This window comes from Pelodiscus sinensis, chromosome 18, assembly GCF_049634645.1.
Source record: "Pelodiscus sinensis isolate JC-2024 chromosome 18, ASM4963464v1, whole genome shotgun sequence".
Classification (NCBI taxonomy): domain Eukaryota; kingdom Metazoa; phylum Chordata; order Testudines; family Trionychidae; genus Pelodiscus; species Pelodiscus sinensis.
This window is the reverse complement of record NC_134728.1, coordinates 1,023,011-1,042,401: the sequence shown is the minus strand read 5'-3', so window position 1 is coordinate 1,042,401 and position 19,391 is coordinate 1,023,011. Positions and strand designations below refer to the sequence as shown.

Sequence of the window (19,391 nt, the reverse complement as noted above, 5' to 3'; positions counted from 1 at the left end):
TTATAAGGGTGGGTGGCTCCATTTCGGATGCTAGGCCAGGCCTCCCTGGCCTGCGTGGTCCTTCCTCTCGTGAGACAGCGATTCCAATAAACAGTGGGCACGCCAGGTGCCTTTGCGGGGGAACCCCTCTCCCCACGGCGTGCACTGTGTAAAGTCCTTGTGTGGAAGGGCTTTGCAGGCTGGGCAGGCTCCTTTTGTTAGGCCGCTCCCGATGGCTGGCCTCCGATCCGGGCAGGGTAGGACTCTTTGGACAAGTCCATCCCACTGCAGAAGTAAGGCGAGTCCTGGCTCCACCCATTTCTGGGGCCTGGGAGAGCGCTCGCAGGAAGCCCTAATCAGCCCCTCGGGCGTGCTGAGGGAGTGTGGAATTGGGACCTCATGACCTAAAACTCTTACGCTCGCTGCCTCCAGTACCGAGAATGGACCCCCCCGAGTTACCTCGCCCTACAGCACGGCACTGCTAGCGGTTACAGGGCCTGCTTTGGCATCCCATGCTGCTCCCCTGGGCGCAGAGGGGCTGGTGCCAGGTGTGTCGCCGCCGGCGTCCCTGGGGCACCCTCTTCTCGCACCAAGAGCCTCGGCACCCTGCCTCTCGGGTGGGGAAGGATGGGGCACCAAAGGCTCTCCAGAGGTGAGAGGGGCGTCGGCAGCTGGGGCGGCTTTGGGCAGAGCCAAGCAGCGATCTGTATTTCAGCAAACGCCGCGCCCACAGGCCAGGGCTCCCGCTAAGACCGTCCATCCACGAGCCGGGGGAGTTTTGTCTTGTGCGCCCCTATTGAGGTCACATGCGCTGGTTCGGGTACGCCACTGCGGCAGCCATGTTATAAACCTCTCCCCTTTCCCTCTGCTGCCGTGTCCCCCACCCTCTCCCCGCCCCCTCTGCTCCCCTGTTGCCCTCCATCCCTCACCCACCTCTGCTGTCTGACTCCTGCCCTTCTCACTCCCCTCAGCCCTCCTGAGACCTACTGCTCTCCTCATCCTCTGACCCCTGCAAAGGCCCTTCCCTTCCCCTGTGCCCACCACTCCTCTTGCCCCCCTCCCCATCCCCTCTCCTAACACCTGCCCTGCCTTTCTCCTCTTCCCTCTGGTGCCCATCCTGTCCCTCTCCTTCCTTCCCCATCCCATGTCTGCCCCTTCTGCTTCACCCCCAAAATCCCCCTGACCCCTGCACCTTCTCTTACTCTGTACCCTCCTGGTGCCCCCCTCATTCCCTCACTGCCCCTGCCCTCCCAACACTGGCCCCCCTGCCCTCTTTCTCCCTGGTGCATGCCCCTCTGTGCCCTCACACATGACTTGCTCTATCTCCCACTTTCCTCCTGTCCACCCCACCTTTCAACCCCTCTTCTCCGGGCATCCACGCCTCCCCTCCCCTCTTCTCTTCCTCCCTCTTGCCCCCATTGCCCCTCCTCTTCCTCTCCCAGCATCACCCTGTCCCTTCCCGTCTCTCACCCCCCACTGACACCTTCCCATTTTCCCAAACCTCTGCTCCTCCTGCCCTTTCCCTTCATTGTCTCCTCTTGGACCCCTGGCGTTGGTCTCTCTCCTCTACCCTGCCCCGTGGTGCCTGCCCCTTTCTTCTCCTGCCTCAGCCCCTCCTCTCCCCTCAGCACAAGCCCCCTCCTCTCCTCACTCCCCACCTGCCCTTTAGTTCTCCCTCTGCCCTTTCCTTCACCTCCTCCTTTCCTTATACCGGCACCTGCTGGGAGGAGCAGTATGGCGGGCAGCTGCCCTGTGTGCTGGGCCTGGAGCCAGGGCCATGGTGCTATTTTTAGTACCACAGTCCTGGCCCCAGTAGCCATCATGCAGCTGCAGCCCCAGCTGCTCTCAGGGGCTCGGCCATGCAGTGGGTGGCTGCCGTGCATGCCAAGGCTGGAACCGGCCACGGTGCTATTTTTAGTACCGCGGCCCAGGCTCCAGCTCCGGCAGCTGCCACTCAGACTGTGTGATGGCTGCCTGGCTGCTCCTGGGGTGGGCAGTCACCCACCACGCAGCCCTGCCCCCGGCTCGGCTGAGGGGGTAGGTAGGAATGAAATTCTTGGTGCGCACCTTGCAGGGAACCCTGCCATAGGCTCGTCTCAGGTCTCGCATGGGGAGGCGCAAAGAGCGCGCTACATAATGGACAAACAGCTGATGAAACATTACCTTGCCATGACTGCCTGTCTCTGAGATTCATTGTTCATGTGTTCCATGGTGCAGCTTCCTTCCCTGCTTCCACTTGCCCTGGATTGCGTAGGGGGACGGAACCGAGGGGCTGCTGGCCCTGCTCTGCCCTGTGCCCTCGGGAAAGGAGCAGCAGGACACGCCGGACACACGTGTGGCTGCAGTGAATGGCCCAAAGGCTGGTCTCAAGTTGCGGCAGGAGCCGAATGTACGTGGACAAGCCGCCTCAGAGCCAGTTCCTGCCACAGGCGTCACGTTTCGGTTTTGTCTCTGATCCACAGGTGGGGCCACACCGGGCTCATTTCTCTGAACTTTGAGGGACTGGATCAAATGTGACCTGGACCCAGATCATCAGCCCTGTTTTAGCCCCTGGCTTGTCTGAATGCACGTGCGAACATTGCTCCCAACGTAACTAGCGAACGCTTTAACCCTTGCAGTGCCACGCTTCGGAGCTATGACCATACCATCTAAGCCTTCCAGGCATCAGTGAACGTGCCTGTGACTAGCTCTGCTACACGCTGCATCCCAGGGCACGGACGGGGTGATGCTGCCTTAGGGGCACTTCAGCACAATCCAAATAACTGAGAAGTGGGGTGAGTGTTGGGCCAGCTTTAACATTGGTTTTTCTTGTCCTATCTCCATCAGGGGCCTTAGCCAGAATTCCCGTGCATCTTCTCCTGAAAGGGAAGGCCAGTCTGTACGGAACTTTCCGGGTGCCTGTGAGTTTCTCCCTCTAAAATTACGGGCATATTTTGGGACAACCCCCCCTCCTTGAGAGTCCTACTGCTCCCCTCTCCTGGAGATAGTTGGGGAAAGTTGATTGTTTATTATATTACACAGTAAAAAGCTCAAGAGCAAGTAGGTACAATGGTGATCAGAACTGTCCATTTCCCACCGGCTCCAGATGTTGTTCGCCTTCTGAATTTGTAAGCTTTTCCGGGCAGAAGCCCCCTCTGCCTCTGTGTCAGCACCTGACACAGTGGGGTTTCTGCATGCTGCCGTAATACGAATATTGCTACTGATAGAGCAGAGGGCGTCCCGCTGACCTCATTCCTTCTGCCTTCCTTCGGAGTGCTTCTCCTGCTGGAACGCCGGCCTTTCGGGCGTGTCTGCACTGAGCAGCTGCCCCGTGGCACGTCTGAGTCCAGGGCTGTGAGCTTTGCCCCGCAGCATTAACAATGGCTGTGGAAATGCTGGCACACCAACTCTGAAGCCCAGGGAAAGGGGAGGGCTCCAGAGCCAGTGCCTAGCTCCAGTGTTTAGTGCAGTAGTGCGGGTCTCGGGAGTGAACCGGAGAGCTGGGTTGTGGGGCTGCTGCCGCTCACTTAGCAGACTTGCCTTCGGCGGGGAGGGGCGGGGAGAGGCGCACGGGCTGCAAAGTGCTGCGAGTGGCTGCGCTATTTACACCTCCTGAAGGCTGGCTCTGTGCCCCACAATGCGCTCCCCCCCCCCTCCCCGGCCATGAATGGTCCCATAGAATCCTCGGGCATCAGAACTGGAAGGGCCCTCGGGAGGTTGAGTCCAGTCCCCGGCCCTCACGGCAGGACCCAGCACCGTCTAGACTGTCCCTGCCAGGTGTCTGCCCAACCTGCTCTTCGATACCTCCAGCAATGGAGATTCTACAACCCTCCTAAGCAATTTATTCCCAGTGCTGATAGCAAAACCCCTCTGCTTCCTGGATCCCATCAGAGCCTTGTCTGTAAGAATCCCTTGGGCTGAACCCGCTCACTCCCCATGTCCGAGTTATGCCCCCCCCATTCCTTGATGTATGTGGCCAACCATCTCCCCTTAACTCCCACCTCCACTCAGCCAGTCACACCCACACCCTTCCCTCTGGAGTGGTCAGCATGTGTCACCCCAGTGCGCCTCTGCTCCTCGTCACACTGTCTCCGCATCAGATGTTCCTCTGCTTCCCCTTCGCTCTGGCCTTTGTTGAAGTTTTTCTGCCTCCCCACACACTGTACGGGTGTCCAGGAGCGACAGAACCCCCAGGGCGCCCTGCGGGTGATTAATGCTGCAGAGCCAGCCCCTGACGCCCCGCAGCATCACTAAACAAAGTCTTTCCTCTCTCCCAGGCTCTGCACGCGGACTGGTGCCAACAGATAAAATTCATCCCTCAGCTCAATCTGGTTGCCTCCTGCTCAGCCACTGATAAGAGCGCCATAGTGCTTACTTCGCTTCCACTACATATCATGGGTAAACCCCAGTAAGACAGGTCTCTTTGTCTCGCTTCTGTAAACGATCCGTCCCGTGATGGGAGCAGGCAGCGTTACGGGTCCCTTAAATCCCATTTCCTCCAGGAAAGACCTCTTGGGACTCAACTTTCAGGCAGGGGCCAGGAAGCATAAATTACAGAAAGCGGGTCAAGGGGCCCATAATTTACACCGTCCAGTGGCCTGTAAATAGCTGAAGTTTCCAACAGACCTTCACGCTGTAAGTACAGTCAATCCTGGGGCCCCTAGGAAGAGGGAAAATTGCTGGAGACGAGGCAGTGCGTCGTGGAATGCAGCGGAGAACATGGGCGCCCACAGCTCCAGCGGTGTTGTGTCTGTTTTCCAGAGGTGGTCTGGACCCGAGAAGTCTAATCTAGACCCAGTAGCCCCAGGCGAGTTGGGACTTGGCTTAATCGGTCACGGAGTCCAGCTGGGAAGGCCCAGTCCTGCTCCAAGCGTCCCTGCCAGGCGTGGGGGTTTGGACCGAAGGCTTGGGCTGGACTTGAGTTTTGTACGCCTCATGGGAGCGTGCTCCGCCGGCCACGTGGCCACGCAAATGACAGTCCTCTAGAGGGCTCCCTTCTTAGCCGAAAAGAAATAATGACGTTTCCTGAAGTGGGAAACAAGCGAGATGCAGCTGCAGTGGCTGGTTTCCTGCCCCCCACCCGTTTCCCATCTTCGAGAGGCCGGGCGAGGTGAAGCAGGACTCCAGTGGAGTGAATCATGGGAAGCGTCTTCTGCCCTGTTTTGTGGGGGTGGATGCCCTTCCTGCGGCTCTTGCTGCTCCTGCTGTGCTGGGTCCAAGCTGGCCGGGCTTGCCAGGGGCAATGGGGCCGAGCCGGATGCTGAGCTGCTGCAGAGGAGCAGCCCAAGGACCTGGTGTTGGGAGGAGGGAGGGAGTGGGGCAGGCTCAGCCCTGTGGAGGGGGGAAATAGGGGAACGTAAATCGGATGGAGGCGGGCAGCAAAATTCCCATCCGCGGTTCAGCTCCTCCCGGAGTGAACACCAGTGGCGAGGAGGGGCATTCGCATCCCGGGTTGCCATGGGAAGGTTCCAGGGCGTGGCTCTGGAGTGATGCACAGCTGGCGGGATGAAGCAGGGTGGGGGGGGCCTGAGGAAGGGGAAGCCGCGTGTATTGTCTTGGCTCTGTTGCCAGTGTTTACAAGCTGTGATTGCTGTGTACCCCAGCTGCCGCTCGCCTGCCTCGTTTCTCCCTCCCCTTTTCTTCCTTCTCCTCCGATTCCCTTTGCAGCCTTCGCTCAGTCCCTTTCCTTTAATCTCCTCCCGCTGCTGCTTTCTCTCCCCTTCTCTTTTTCACATCCCCCTCCTCAGTCCTTTCCAGCACCGGTTTCTGCCCCTTCTCTGCCTGCTGAGTGCATTAGGGCTGGCCGCAGTCCACCGCTTCCTGAAAGCTAATGGGGTGCAGCAGAAATCCCCATCGCTAGCTAGCATCCTGGCAACAGGCCAAAGCCATACTTCAGCAGCTGGCTCACTGTACGTGGCTGACAGCAGTTTGGAGCACAGTGCTAGTATCCCGGCAACTTTCCCTGATCCCCAGCAGCCGTGTTCTCTCCCCTTTCCCAATACAATCACCACCCTGCTGCAAACCAGCCCACGGCCTGCTCTTCAGTTCATTCCTTCTCGGAAATCGAGCCTTGGGCTGTTGGCTCTTGAAAAGGCTGAATTCTGTGGCAGCCAGGAAATGACAGTCCCCTGCATCGGCAGCCTGTCCGAATGAGCCCGGCATAACGAGACGTGAACGCAAAATAACCACCCCCTGGGGAGAGAGGCTACGCCTGTTGGTAATTCCTGTAGCTTCACAGTCTGTCAGGTCCTGGTGTTCTCCCTGGAGAAATAGGTTCCCCTAGTGACCGATGAGTGCCAAGGGGGTGTATTTGGAGGGCAGTGTGTGCGGGATCACGCTGGGGTCTCCTGCATTTAGTGTGGAACAGACTTGCTTCGCTAAGGGGTTTGTCCAGTTCTGAGGACGGCGCCCCCTTTGCTCCAGAGACGCTGTCCCACGCAATAGCCATACGGAGGGGCATTTCGGAAGAGTTGCGTGGTGGCTTGTGCCTGCCTCGTGCTAAATTCAAGGCAAAGCTAAGAGTGATTTCAAAATGTCACGCCAGGTTGCAGTGCCGGAGACCCACCAGCAGGTGCTGCTATTGGGCTTTCCGTTACCTGCAAAGAGAGAATTAGTGGTCCCCCCCCCGCCCATGTAGATGAGAGCTGTGCTAGCAATTCTTACCGAACGGCTTTGGCAGCTTTAGCCTGGATCAGTTCAGCAGTTTTATTTGCTATTTGTATGGAAGTTTGAGTCTCAGGCTAACTGCGTGTTACCCCTTGAGTATTCCTAACTTGGTATTCAAGTTGTGCTGCTGGTTAATTAACTTTCCTGCTATTAAATCTCAAAGGGGTGGCCGGGTGAGTCTGTAACTTTAAAAACAGTGAGTGGTCCTGTGGCACCTTAGAGCCTAACCAAAATATACAGAATCAGGAGCTTTTGTGGGCAAACCCCACTTCAGATGAACTGGAGTGGAAGTAACAAACCACTATCTGTCTGTCTACAGAAGAAGCACCTGTCCATTATAGGACCCATGTTAATGAGGCTAATTAAGTGGGCTGCGTGTGTCCCCGTTCATAGCTTTTGATGTGGAAATGCAGATGTTAGAGAGAAGAAATTACCGGCAGGCGAGATTTCCTGGTATTGTTTTGGTTCCCAGGCAGGGCAGCCTAAACTCCTAGGCTGAGAATTTGCTCTGCGATCGTTTGAATGTGCAAACCTTTGTGCAGGTGAGTGATCGCGAGGAGATGAAAAGGCTGCAGTCAAAGGGAGATCCTCTGGAGAGGTCGTCTCACTGCTTGCCAGTTTCTCTTTAGTGGAGATGGATTCCTCTCTTTCTATTGAGATTACTGCTCCAAGCCAGCTGCAGCGTGGGCTCGGCACCAGTCCCCCTTGAACCCCCCTTCATGTTTAACCAGTGCTGCTTTTGCTTTTAGACTAGGGATGTTAACTATCGGCAAATTGACTAATCAAGTAGTCGATGGAATTTCCACCCGTTAGTCGATAAGGGGGAGGGCACTTCCACTGCGGCTCTGCATGTTAAATGTAGTCCCCAGCTCCTGCTTCCCCCCCACTTGCTGCCTCTGATACAGAGGCAGCGGGGAGAGGAGGCGACTAGTTGAATAGTCACTCACCTGCCTTATAAGCTGGGGTCCAAATATCATCCAAGGCAGGCAGAGCTCCTAGGACTCGGAACCAAACAGACCAGCCCACGGCCCAGATCTTTACTCCGTTCCTTCCCAGAGCCAGTCCCTGTGACCGGGCCGGCTGTCGGTGAGCTGGCGCTGCTCTGCAGGCACCGCTCTGTTCCGGCCCCTCCTCTCGGGCTATGATCCGAGTAGCCCCAGCCAGGGCTTGGGTCAGTGGTGTCAGCTCCTGCCTTAGCCTCCATTTCTTCTCTATGGGAATGCTGCAGCGTTGCCCCGGGGCACGTTTGCGGTGATCCTGCCCCCACTGGTTACTTTCCAGTTGTTCTCTCCCCACCCCATTGCACGTCTCGCACTTCTTACCTTGGTCGGAGAGCGACACCAGCCGCCGCTCTCCAGCTATGTCTACACAGCATCCCTCTGTCGACAGGGATGCAAATCAAGCACGTCGAAATTGCTAATGAAGCAGGGATTTAAATATCCCATGCTTCATTAGCATACACATGGCTGCTGCTTTTTTTTGACACTGAGCTTTTTCAAAAAAAAAAAAAAAAAAATCCTGGCAGTCTAGATGGGGTTCTGTCGAAAATAAACCCTTTTTGGACAGATCCTGTATTCCTCAAAAAATGAGGTTTACAGGATCTGTTGAAAGGCTTTATTTTCGGCAGAGCCGCATCCACTGCCGTTTTTTTTTAAAAAAAAAAACCTCCATGTCGGGGAAAAAAGCAGCAGCCATGTTTATCCTAATGAAGTGTGGGATATTTAAATCCCTGCTTCATTAGCAATTTTGATGTGCCTAATCTACATCTCTCTATCGACAGAGCGGTGTAGTCTAGACACACCCTCCCTTGCTGCTTCCTTTGCCGCTTCTTTCCTGGCTGGGCCACCTGAACGACATGCAGAAGCCCCGCGCAAGAGCGCTGCCTCCCCTCCCTTTCCCTCTCCAGCCTGTTCTTGCAGGGGGCCAAGGGCCTGCGCTATTTTCCCCTAGGGCTCTTCCTTGGGGGGTAGCAAGTGATGGAGCTTGTACAGGCCATGGTGATCCAAGCAGCCGCTTGTGTTGCTGGCCAGCCTGAGTTCTGTCCCTTCCTTGGCCATTTCTTCCGAGACAGGCCTGAGCTGCAGGCTTCGGAGGAGGGGGGACTTTTTCCAAAGTTTGGGGATGTTTTGGATTGGGGGCTTGAGCTTGAATTCTAGTTTGATTCTAGTCATCCGTCCTGGCTCAGTGGTCGGTGCTGTTCTTTAGCTCTGATTTACACTGCACCCAGAGCGCAAGGTAAACGATGTAATTTGGGCTACGCAAATTGTATAGCTTATTTCAGATTAGTTTCGAGAGGGCCTGTATCACATTTGGCACTGTCCGCTCTGCACAGCGCTTATTTCGAAATGAAGCGCTGTTCTGAAATGTCCCTTTCTCCTCGTGCAATGAGGTTTACAGGGATGTCGGAATGGCGAGCCCGCTAGATTTTGAGATAATGGGGGTGTTCAAAAGACACTAGAATAGCTATTCTGAGATACTGGTGGTATCCTGAAATAGGGCGTAGCTTACAGAATATGGCTAATTTTATAGAGCTCTCGGGCTGTTCCTTTTCTTTCTCTACCCTTCTGTCTTTCCACCTCTCCTAACCCCCCCCCCAGCTTAGTTAGCACAGCGTGTCCTTCCCCAAAACAGCTGGATTTTCTGTAGCCGTGCCCGCCAAATCGGCAGCACGGTTTAAAAGGGCCAGCCAGGGCTCTCGCCCAAGTCTGTTCATTTTATTGCCTCTGTTCTAGATCGTCGATGATTGTTTTAAGGAAAGGCGTTCTCTGCTTCGACTACTCGCCCGAGATGAACGTGCTTGGTAAGTTGCCATCGTCAAAGCCCCACTGATCTCTGCGCTCGCCTGGAGTTGCTCTGTTGAAAGCTTTGATTAAAAAGCATCTGGAAAGAATAAGAGCTCAGACAGAGAGCCATGTAGGGGGCCATCAGAAACTGGTGATTTTAATGCAGGGGCAGGGAGCCTAAGGCCCCGGCTTGCCAGGATCCGGCCCCCGAGACTCAGGGTTCCCCCCCACTGCATTGGGGCGCCTGCTCCAGTCACCCCCACCCCTCCTTATGTGACTGGAGCGCACAATTCTTTCTCCCTCCCTCACTTGTGTGTGACCCCTGACTGATTTTTCTGTGGGTCAGCGGCCCCCCCGGACCCAAAAAAGTTCCCCACTCCTGCTTTAATGGCAGTAGCCTTGTAATAATGGTGGAGCAGAATTAGGGGCACAGTGGGCCATACCAATGATCGGTCTAGCCTAGTGTCCTGTCTTCCCACCGTGACCAATGCCGGGTGCCCCAGAAGGAATGAACACGACAAGCAACCTTTGAGAGACAATAGGGGTAGATCAACTCCCAGCTTCTGGCAGCAGACGTTAGTGACACTCAGAGTATAGGGGTGCATCCGTGACCACCTTGCCACATTGATGTACCTATTCTCTATGAATTTCTCTTTCTTTTCTGAGCCCTGTTATAGATTTGGCCTTCACAACATCCCCTGGCAAGGTTGATTGTACTTTATGCAAAAGCCAGCACGCACCGTCTACAGAAGTGATGGGCAACTTCAGCCCAAGGGCCACATGAAGCCCATTAGGGTTCTGTGTGGGGCCTACGAGACACTGTGTTCGGTGTTGCTCATGTTCCAGGTTGCCAGATTGTGCTGGTTTCCATCCGTGTCACTTCTCCCTAACCGGGGTTACTGAAGTGACAGGCATGTGAAGCCAGGGTGCGTGCAGCGAGGTGTGGGCTGATTGCACACAACAGTGATGGTGAGAGCTGTGTGCCCCCTCTGCAGCCAATCCCAGTGCTGCTGTGATTGTCACCCACTTCCCCCCGCAAATTCTAGGCACGCCAGCGCAGGGAGCAAAACCGCCCCATCCCGGAAGACCCTCTTGGTCATGACAATCTTGCAGCCCACTGGGATGAGGGCGGCCACTTGTGTGGTGGGGTTTGAGAGCAGCCTTCAGTTACATGAAGGGGATTCCAGAGAGGCTGTTCTCAGTGGGGGCAGGTGGCAGAACAAGGAGCAATGGGCTCAAGTTACAGTGGTGGGAGGTCTAGGCTGGATTTAGGAGAAACGATTTCCCTAGGCGGGTGGGGAAGCGCTGGGCTGGGTTCCCGAGGGAGGGGGTGGAATCTCCATCCCTAGAGGTGTTTAAGTCCCGGCTTGACCAAGCCCTGGCTGGGATGATTGAGTTGGGGTTGATCCTGCTTTGGGCAGGGGGCTGGACTCGACTCCTGAGGTTTCTTCCAGCCCTGGGATTCTATGGTCCACTCCCGAGTCTAGGCTGCCCCTCAGTACTCTGTGGTATTCTATTGAAATGCCACTGGAACACTCAAAATGGGGGTTAGTGGAGTATCGGCAATGAGAATTGTCTTCTGCCTCCTGCTCTTAATGGCCAGGGTACAAGTGTCATGGAAGTGACAATTGGCAAAGAAACACATTACTACAAATCCACTGTGACTAATGCAAAGAGAATGCTAGATACCTCGTGTCTAACTCCTATGTGTCTGTTTCTCGGGATGGAATCTCTCGCTTGCTAAGCTAACTTTAGAATGCTATAGTGTTTCAAGCTACAGGCTGGGTCTCTCTAGTCTGGCACTCTCTGGTCTGGTAACATCCGTGGGCCGGCATGATTTTGGCTAGCCATGGGCGTGGCCATGTTTCCCATGGTCCCATGAAGTTTGATTCTCGTCATCCGTCCTGGCTCAGTGGTCTGTGCTGTTCTTTAGCTCTGATTTGCCCCCAAAAGTCTTCTAAGAGCCCCGCAAGCAGTGGAAGTGCTGGTCACGCTGCCAGACAACATTGACCTCCTGTGGTTCGGCAAATTCTCTGGTTCAGCACCAGTCAGGTGCCGAGGGGGCTGGATGAGAGAGGTTCAACCTGTAGAAATAGGAGACTCGGCATGACACTTGGCCTTAGTTCAGTTTTATAGCACACGTAGGAAAATAATTGTATTGAAAACTAGCTACGGTTGGGGACTCTCTGGAAGAGCGCGCACAGTTTGGGAAAGTTCAAACCTGCATCCAGTCTTTGTGCTTCACACTCATTAGTCATATTTTCCTCGGTTTCCACGGTCCTACATTTTCTTCTGTCAAGTGTGGTAATTGCTTTGAATTAGAACAAGGATCTGGGTTAGGTTTGGACCTAAGCACCTTCTAACGTGTTGTTTCAGGGTTTCCTTGCAGGATGCTGGAGAAGCTTGGCACGCGATTGCCTTCTCTTGTAACTAAATTGCATTTTCTTCACAATAGTGACCGGGGGATTGGATCCGCTGGTTAGAATATGGAACCCCTTTGTCACCAACAGTCCCATCACGCTGATGAAAGGCCATGTGACTGCCGTGACTCGCATAATAGTGAATGGGAGGAGAAACACCATCATCAGCATCTCCAAAGACAAAGTATGAAGTCTGGCGTTAAGGCAGAATGGCGCGCTGCCTTTTCAGCCCTACAGTTCTGTGCTCGGGGCCTGGGAAGGTGTCCTTGTCTACAGCTTGGTAGAGCTAAGAGATGACCCTGGCTCTGGGTGGGCAGCAGAATTTGTGTTACGTTTGAGAGAGATCCCTTTAATGCGACGCACGGGAACAGGAGAGAGGATCCTTTGGTGTAATTAACCTCTTTTGGAAGAACAGGAGCCAAACATTGGTGAAACTGGCCTGGTGGAATGGAAAACTGCACATTGCATCCTTGGTGGGCCACGAGCAGGGTACCAAAGGGCTCCAGAATCAGTTAGCCAAATATTAGAGCTGCCAAGAGGTTGGGAAGTTCCCACCTCTGCTTCGTTTGGAGCTGCCAATACATGACTGTGCAGTTATCCTCTTCGTGCCTTCCTCTGGCCCCGTTGCGATAACCTCATCAAGCCCCAGAGAGCAGCAGTAGCTCCGTTCACTCCCTGCTCATCTGCTGGGATGCCATTCTGCCTTTGATCGGAGCTCCATCTTTAGTAGATGCCGGGTACAAAGAGTCTTTATTTGTCTGTCTGTTGTGTTCAGCTCACCAATATTGCTGGGAGGCAGGAGCCAGGGCGGGGTAGTAGGAAAGGCTGGAATTAAGATTGATCACTAGCTTTGAATCTTGCTGTGGGTTTCAAACAAAGTCCCTGCGCATTCGGTTTGCACAGCTTTCATTTTCATGTAAAGCTAGTGCAGCACTGTCCTTTAATGCGGCCTTCTCTAGAATTTCCCTGCGCATGTGGATCGTTTCCTTGGGGAGGGCCCTGTCTCTCTGGTAGGCCCTTGGCCGCTATTGCTAGGCCCTTGCAAAGAATGAAACCCTATCTTGAGATTGGGCATGTGTTTGGATACTGGCCTGAACATATGGGAAGGTTTTTATCCTCCAGTGTGAGCAGCTAAACAGCACAAGCTCTATAATGCACCTCACACGCTGCAATGCCTTTGGCTTCTGTTTTTCTTTCCCTCTATCCTCCAGAACATCCGTGTTTGGGATTTGCTGGATCACTTTTGTCTCCAGTCCATTCCTGGCAAGACTGTGTCGTTAGGAAACTGCCCGATTGCTGATGCCTATTACAGCACGTTGAACAGTATGCTTATCTGCACCACCTTCTCCGTGAGTTCCAGAGTCTGCCTTCTAGCAGAAGGCCTAATGCATCATTTCAGAGAGGAGAAAACCATGGTGTGGGGTGACACCTCTCCTTTCTTTGCTCATCTTTCTAGCAGGCATCAGGGCGGGATTCACTTTGCTCTGAAGCCCAAAGACTTTCGTGTTGTGTTCAACTCGCTCTTGTGCAAAGGGCCACTCCAAGGCTCATCTTGTCCATTAGGACTTCCACGGGCCTGGAGAGGGGTAGGAAAAGTCTTTCCCTACCTGCACAGTGTTCTTGAGGGTTGGAAAACGTTTACGATCAGAATGGGAATGGAAGAGTGAAGTCTTGAGAGTGCTCACAACTAATAAACCCCCCTGAAAGTCTGTTTGTCTGAGCCGGGAGGTCTGCTCCTCAGCTTGCATAGACGTGCCTGCGCTAGCTGAGCCCACGTGAGCACTTAAAGAGCAGTGTGCCTGGAGGGTAGTGTTGGCAGGGGTGGGGGCGAGCCGTTGCAGTACAGATCCGGAGAATGAGAGGCTGCCTCTGCTACCCTGGTCAGGGTGGTGGGTATGCTAGGTGGGGCAGAGCTTTGCCTTCCCAAACCGCCAGGGGTGGCCCTGCCCATGCTCTGCCCCCCAGAACACCCACTGTATTGAGAGTGGAGTGTTGCTGCTCCGGAGCCGGGGGGCTGGGGCTACGTACCACGCTCCCTCTCCGGTGCTTTGGGGCTTGGCGCTGCTCACCCTCGCCATGGTGCCGGGGGGCAAGGTTGCATCTGGAGGCAGAGCTGGGGGGGCCACCGCTCACAACCCTGGCTTTGGAGCAGAACAAGGATGCGTGTTTTTCTCCGCAAGCAGAGCATCACCGCTTCCCCCTCCAACGTCAAGGTCCTGCAAGCCCTTGGGCGGGGTCCCTTGGAAGGCGGCGTTTTGATCCCTTGGATTCTGGCTGGTTTTCTTTTTTAACCTGCTTTTTCCCAGTCTGTCGGGCTCACCTTTCGAAATGCAGCGGTGCTCTGCGCGGCAAGCCCCGGGTTTGTCTGAAAACACTGGCGCGGATGGTTCCCCGGCTGCGTCTGTGTCTTCTCCGTATTCTGTGGCGTTGCGAGCGTGGCTGACGCAGGCCTCCTGTCCCCCGCAGGCTGAGGTTCACCAAATACAGTCAAAAAATCCCAACCAGACAGGCATGAGGCCTTGTGCGTGGGGGGGACACCCACCCGCTCACACACACTATGGCCTAGTGCAGTTGGAGAGCCCAGCCGCACCGCAGGCGTGTCTGGAGGTAACCGACAGTTCTCCCCACGTATGTCGGAAGACGGTTTCGGGCTGGGCATTCCAGTGGGCGGCAGTGGCACTTTGGTGTCAGGAACCCAGCAGTGCAGATGTTCTTGAAGTCCTGATTTATTTTTCCTTGCAAGGTCTAGTAATATGGGGGGGCTGGCTGGCTTTGCTGAGGGGTTCCCGGTTCTGGAAGCATGTAGGTACCATTAGTCCATGTTCCGTTCACTGCCTGGTGGTGGCAGCTCTGAGTCACGTCACTCATCCTTTATTCACGTCCCGACGGCACTTTTGGCAGAACTGTTTGGGGGCTGTTTGTTTTTACAGTGGGTGGATTTTAAAATCTGTTTCGATCCAGATCGGTGTTTTCTATGGCGAGGGCGAATTCCTGGAAAACATCAGCTCAGAATTCACGTCCCATGAGCAGCCGGTGTGCACGGCCCTGTACAACAGGAACTTCAAGCAGGTGAGGGCCAGGATTCAAAACTGTCTTGCTGTCTCTGCTCCCTCATTCCCTGCAGCGAGGTCACCCCAGTGTCTAATGCCCCGAGGGCTCTGGGCTCCCTCATTCCCCGCAGTGAGGAAAGACGTGCCAGTGTTTAATGCCTTTGTGACCTAGCAATGCCGAGAGGCTGGTGGACTGACGTCCGGGGCGGGTCCCTGCAGGTGGTGAGCGGTTGCCATCGCGGGATGGTGAGGGTCTGGGATATCATGACCGGGCAAAAGATGATGCAGTTTGTGACCTCGGAGGGGAAGCACACCGAAATCACGGCAATGACTTTTGATGGGCCCGAGAGACGCCTCATCACCGCTTTGAAAGACGGGACCATCAAGTTCTGGAACTTCAACAACGGGGCCTGCCTGCTCGAGGTGCCTCAGCTGGATAACATGGAGGTCAGCTCCTCGTGAGACCCCCCTCTCCTCCGCCCCGCTTGCCCAGGGACACCATTTCATTACTCTCCGAGGCAGCTCACCAGGAAGCAGGGGAGTGGCGCAGTCATTGTGTGTTTGACTGAGCGGAAATACCAGCACCAGTTTGACTTGGTAGAGGGGCCTGTGCAGGGCTGGGAAAACCCTGCAAATGTTTTAGGGGCATCCGCTGTGCAGAGCGATCCTGCTTTCCTACATGCAGTTTGGCCAAGCGGGACAGCTGTGATGGGGAGTTTGGTGCACAGGTGTGGGCTGTACAGATGGGAACAATTGTTTTCCAAGCAATTGTTAATTCTGCCTTTGCATTGTTTGTGTGTCTTCCCCACAGATAAGTGCAATTCTGTATCTCGATATGAAGATGTATGTGACGGGCTGGAGTAAAAGAGTTTCATGGTACCTGTAAGTAGGAAGTGGGCAGGGGTAGGTGACGCATGTAAAAATGTTTCTCCTTGGTTCCCATTGCTGGTTGGTTATATGTAATCCTGATGTGCACCAGATTTCTCCTTCATCATACCGATGGTGAAAAGGTGAAGTGGATTATGGTGCGAGAGGGGTTTGTGATACTCTACAGTCCACGTCCTTCTAACTTCATTAAATCCTCTGCTTTGCGGATGACTGTTTGATCTTGCTCACCAGAGATAGTAAGGAAGAAGAGGTCATTGAATACAAACACTGGAAATCCTACCACACGGAGGACATCTTATCTATGGCCAAATACAACAGCAAACTCTTGGCGACTGCCTCCTGCGATGGCGATGTCGTGATCTGGAGTCTAAACTCGGGGAAGGCTCTCTGCAGGGTTAACGCTTCCCAGAGTCCTTTGAGCCTTACGCCAAACAGGGTAAGTTCGAGAACAGTTGCCCAGCTCTGTTTCCTACCCAGTCCAGTGCTCCAGCGTGTAAAATGCCCTCTGCTCGGGGTGGGTCCACCAAATCCTAACCGGATCAGCGAATCCGATTGCTCGGTCGCTACATACAACACAATGGGCTCGCTGTTCGTTGTGAGCACTCGAGAACGAGCCCCCGGAGTCACTGGGGGGAGTTCTCTGCAAACATCCACCCCGTGTGCAGCGGCCGTCGAAGAAACTAACAATGTTGGGAACCAGGAGGAAAAGGATAGAGAATAAGACAGAAAAGATCACGATGCCGCTACAGACTGAGCCTCTCTAGTTCTAGTCCACCCTCGGGACCTGGCCGGTGCCGAACCAGAGAATTTGCTGGCCCATGGGAGCTCAGTATTGTCTAGCAGCGTGACCAATGCTGCAATTGCTTGGAGGGCTTGTAGGAGGCATTTAGGGGTACACGAAAGCTAAATAACAGCCCAGAACACTGAGAGCCAGGACTGCTGGCTGAAAACAAACTTTATGGGACCGTGGGGGAAACTGCCACGTTCATGATAAGTGGACATCCGGCTGCCAGATCACGGAGGTTGCCGGACCAGAGGTTGCCGAACTAGAGAGGTTCAGCCTGTATTATAAATCCATGGTACACCCACACCCTGAATACGGTGTGCACTTCTAATTGCCGCCTCCTCAAAGAAATGTTAGAATTGGCAGAAGCACAAGAGAGGGGAACAAAAACCAGGAGTGGCCTGTGGCTGGCTGCAGCAGCTGGCGCCCTAGGCGGGGCGGCGCAATGGCGCCCCGCCTGAACAGCCGTCAATGGTCGTAACGTCATCACAGGGCGCCTGGGCCAGGGGTGCCCTAGGCAGCTGCCTAGCTCGCCTAGGCTCATGGGCCGCCCCTGGGTGGAACAGCTTCCAAGTGAAGAGAGATTAAAGAGACTGGGATTGTTTTGCCTGGAAAAGAGGCAACTAAGTGGGTCTATGATAGGGGTCTAGAAAAACATGACTGGTGTGGAGAGAGTAAATAGGGACGTGTTCTTCTTTGCACGTTTGTTCATGCATATTCCAAATCAGCGGTGTGCGCACGCGCATGTTAGCTGGAAGATTTTCCCTCTAGCAGCTATCTATAAAGTCGGCCTGGCTGCCTCCTGGAGTCGTGCCTCCATGGTGTTCAATGTAGAGCCATTCCCTTTTGGTTCCTTCTTACCGCCCGTGATGCTGAGTTGGAACTCCCCTGTGCTCTTGCTCGCAAATGCAGCAGCTTTTCTTCTCGTTCCATACAGTGGGTAGCTAGTTAATTGAGTGTTAAATAGTTGATGGTTCATAGGTTATAGTTGTAGTTTTTTCGTAGTTAAGTTTCAGTTGGAATGCACATGATCAGCCCATCTCGAAGAGCAGCAGTTATGTGAGAAGGTGAGTAACCGGTTTTTAATTTACTCCTTTTCATAAAGCAAGAACTAGGGATCGCCCAAAGGTATGAAAAGGCAGCAGGTTTAAACCAAAAGGAAGCGCTTCTTCATGTAGCAGTCAACCCGTGGAAGCTGCGAAGGCCAAAAGTATAAGTGGGTTCAAAAAGAATTATAGCTTTAAGGCTAGAAGGGACCATCTTGAACCTCCAGTCTGTTCTCCTGCACATGGCAGCCTCACCCGGCTGAGTTACAGGCTTCCTCAAACCACGATGTAAAGATTTCAAGTTACAAAGGCTCCACCGTTTACACTAGTTTAAATCTGCAAGTGACCAATCCACAAGTGTCTGGTTAGACATGGATCAGGGAGGGTCTAGACAGTGCTTGGTCCTGCCATGGGTGCAGGGGACTGGACTCGATGACCTCTCGAGGGCCCTTCCAGGCCTAGTGTTCTAGGATTCTATGAGGCTGCATATTGCAAAAAAGGCCACACAAACACCCCCCTCCTCCCTGGGATCTCTGGTAATCTGTTCATGGATAAGGTCATGGAGGACAGGCCCACCAACAGCTGTTAGGATGGGCAGGAACAGCCCCATACTCAGGGTGTCTCTAATCTCCAACTGGCCGACGCCGCATTCTGTTCGTTTCCTCTGAAGCATGTGGTGTTGCCCACGGCTGGGAGACAGGTAGCGATCTGGAAGGACCATTGGTCTGTCCCAATATGGCCGCTCTTCCCATTTACCATTAGGCAATGAATTCCTTTATTTGAAACATGTTGACTTTGCTTCTCGTTGCAATGAGATGGGGATGGTGGCTAGAGCCAGGCCGTGTGCCTTCAGTTCTGCCCACGCTCCCTTTTGAGTCCTCATTTGTATTCCTGCTGTGGCAGCCCTGGGCATTTCCTGAACGGGCACTGGAAATTGGATGGAGTTGGCAGTTGTTGTGTGTCTTGGACTGGTGCCCTCAACAGCGTTGGGCACGATGGGGATAGAACCCTGACTCTTCTCCGGCCAGTCGGAAACAAGATCTTTCAAGTACAGTCTGTTGTGTGTGCGATAAATACCTCGCGTTCTCGTTGGCTGGGGCCCTGGCCAAGGCTGATCCGGCCCACGTGGGAGTGCGCCCACCTCACTTGAGACAGCAGCTGTCCTACCGCTTGCCAAGTTGCGAGTGGATCAGAGGAGTATGAAGAACTCCTTCGTGTTTCCTGTGCATGTCGGAACTCGGCACTCCCTGGGCTCGCACAGAACAGAGCTAGGCTCTGAGCAGGGGGGCAGAGCATGGGGTTGTGGGGTGCTTGGTTCAGTTCCAGTGCTTTGCAAGGCTGGGTCGTGGGAAGCCATGACCCCCGTGGACCTCCCGCTCAGGTTCTACACGTGTGTGTCTGCATTGCATGTGGTGGTCCACGGTAAAGGCTCCCCCTTCTCTCGCTGAAGCCAACAGGAGTTATGCCATTGGCATGAATGGGAGGTGGATCAGTCCCTGGCAGCTCCTCCTCAATAGAAACCAGGGGTTCCCCCCCATGGGTAGCGGGGAAAGGCAAGCCTGAGCCCCGCCCCCCATGGAGCTAAGCCCCGCCCAACCCCAACCTTCCCAGCCACCTGGAGGGCTGGGGCTGCCGTGGAGTGTAGGCGTTTTGAGGAAGGCAGCGCCTTCCCTTGCCTGCATAACCCGCCACCTACTGTTCTCCCGTCCGTAAGCCACTGCAGCAGAACAGTGATGCTGCTGGCCGGAGTGGCTGGGTCTGCTTTGCAAGTGAAGAGCCGTTGCCTCTTCCGCCAC

The 19,391-nt window shown here is 54.5% G+C and overlaps 1 protein-coding gene across 1 annotated transcript in view; it reads left to right on the top strand.

Moving 5' to 3' along the window:
• Positions 1-19,391, top strand: part of EFCAB8 (EF-hand calcium binding domain 8) — a 47,697-nt gene that overhangs the window by 18,800 nt on the left and 9,506 nt on the right. Inside the window, exons 10-18 of the mRNA XM_025180021.2 lie at positions 2,806-2,879; positions 4,236-4,366; positions 9,357-9,424; positions 11,863-12,011; positions 13,039-13,176; positions 14,789-14,896; positions 15,097-15,324; positions 15,689-15,759; positions 15,997-16,201. Of these exons, the coding sequence (XP_025035806.2) occupies positions 2,806-2,879; positions 4,236-4,366; positions 9,357-9,424; positions 11,863-12,011; positions 13,039-13,176; positions 14,789-14,896; positions 15,097-15,324; positions 15,689-15,759; positions 15,997-16,201 (1,172 nt within the window). The remainder of the gene's footprint in view (positions 1-2,805; positions 2,880-4,235; positions 4,367-9,356; positions 9,425-11,862; positions 12,012-13,038; positions 13,177-14,788; positions 14,897-15,096; positions 15,325-15,688; positions 15,760-15,996; positions 16,202-19,391) is intronic.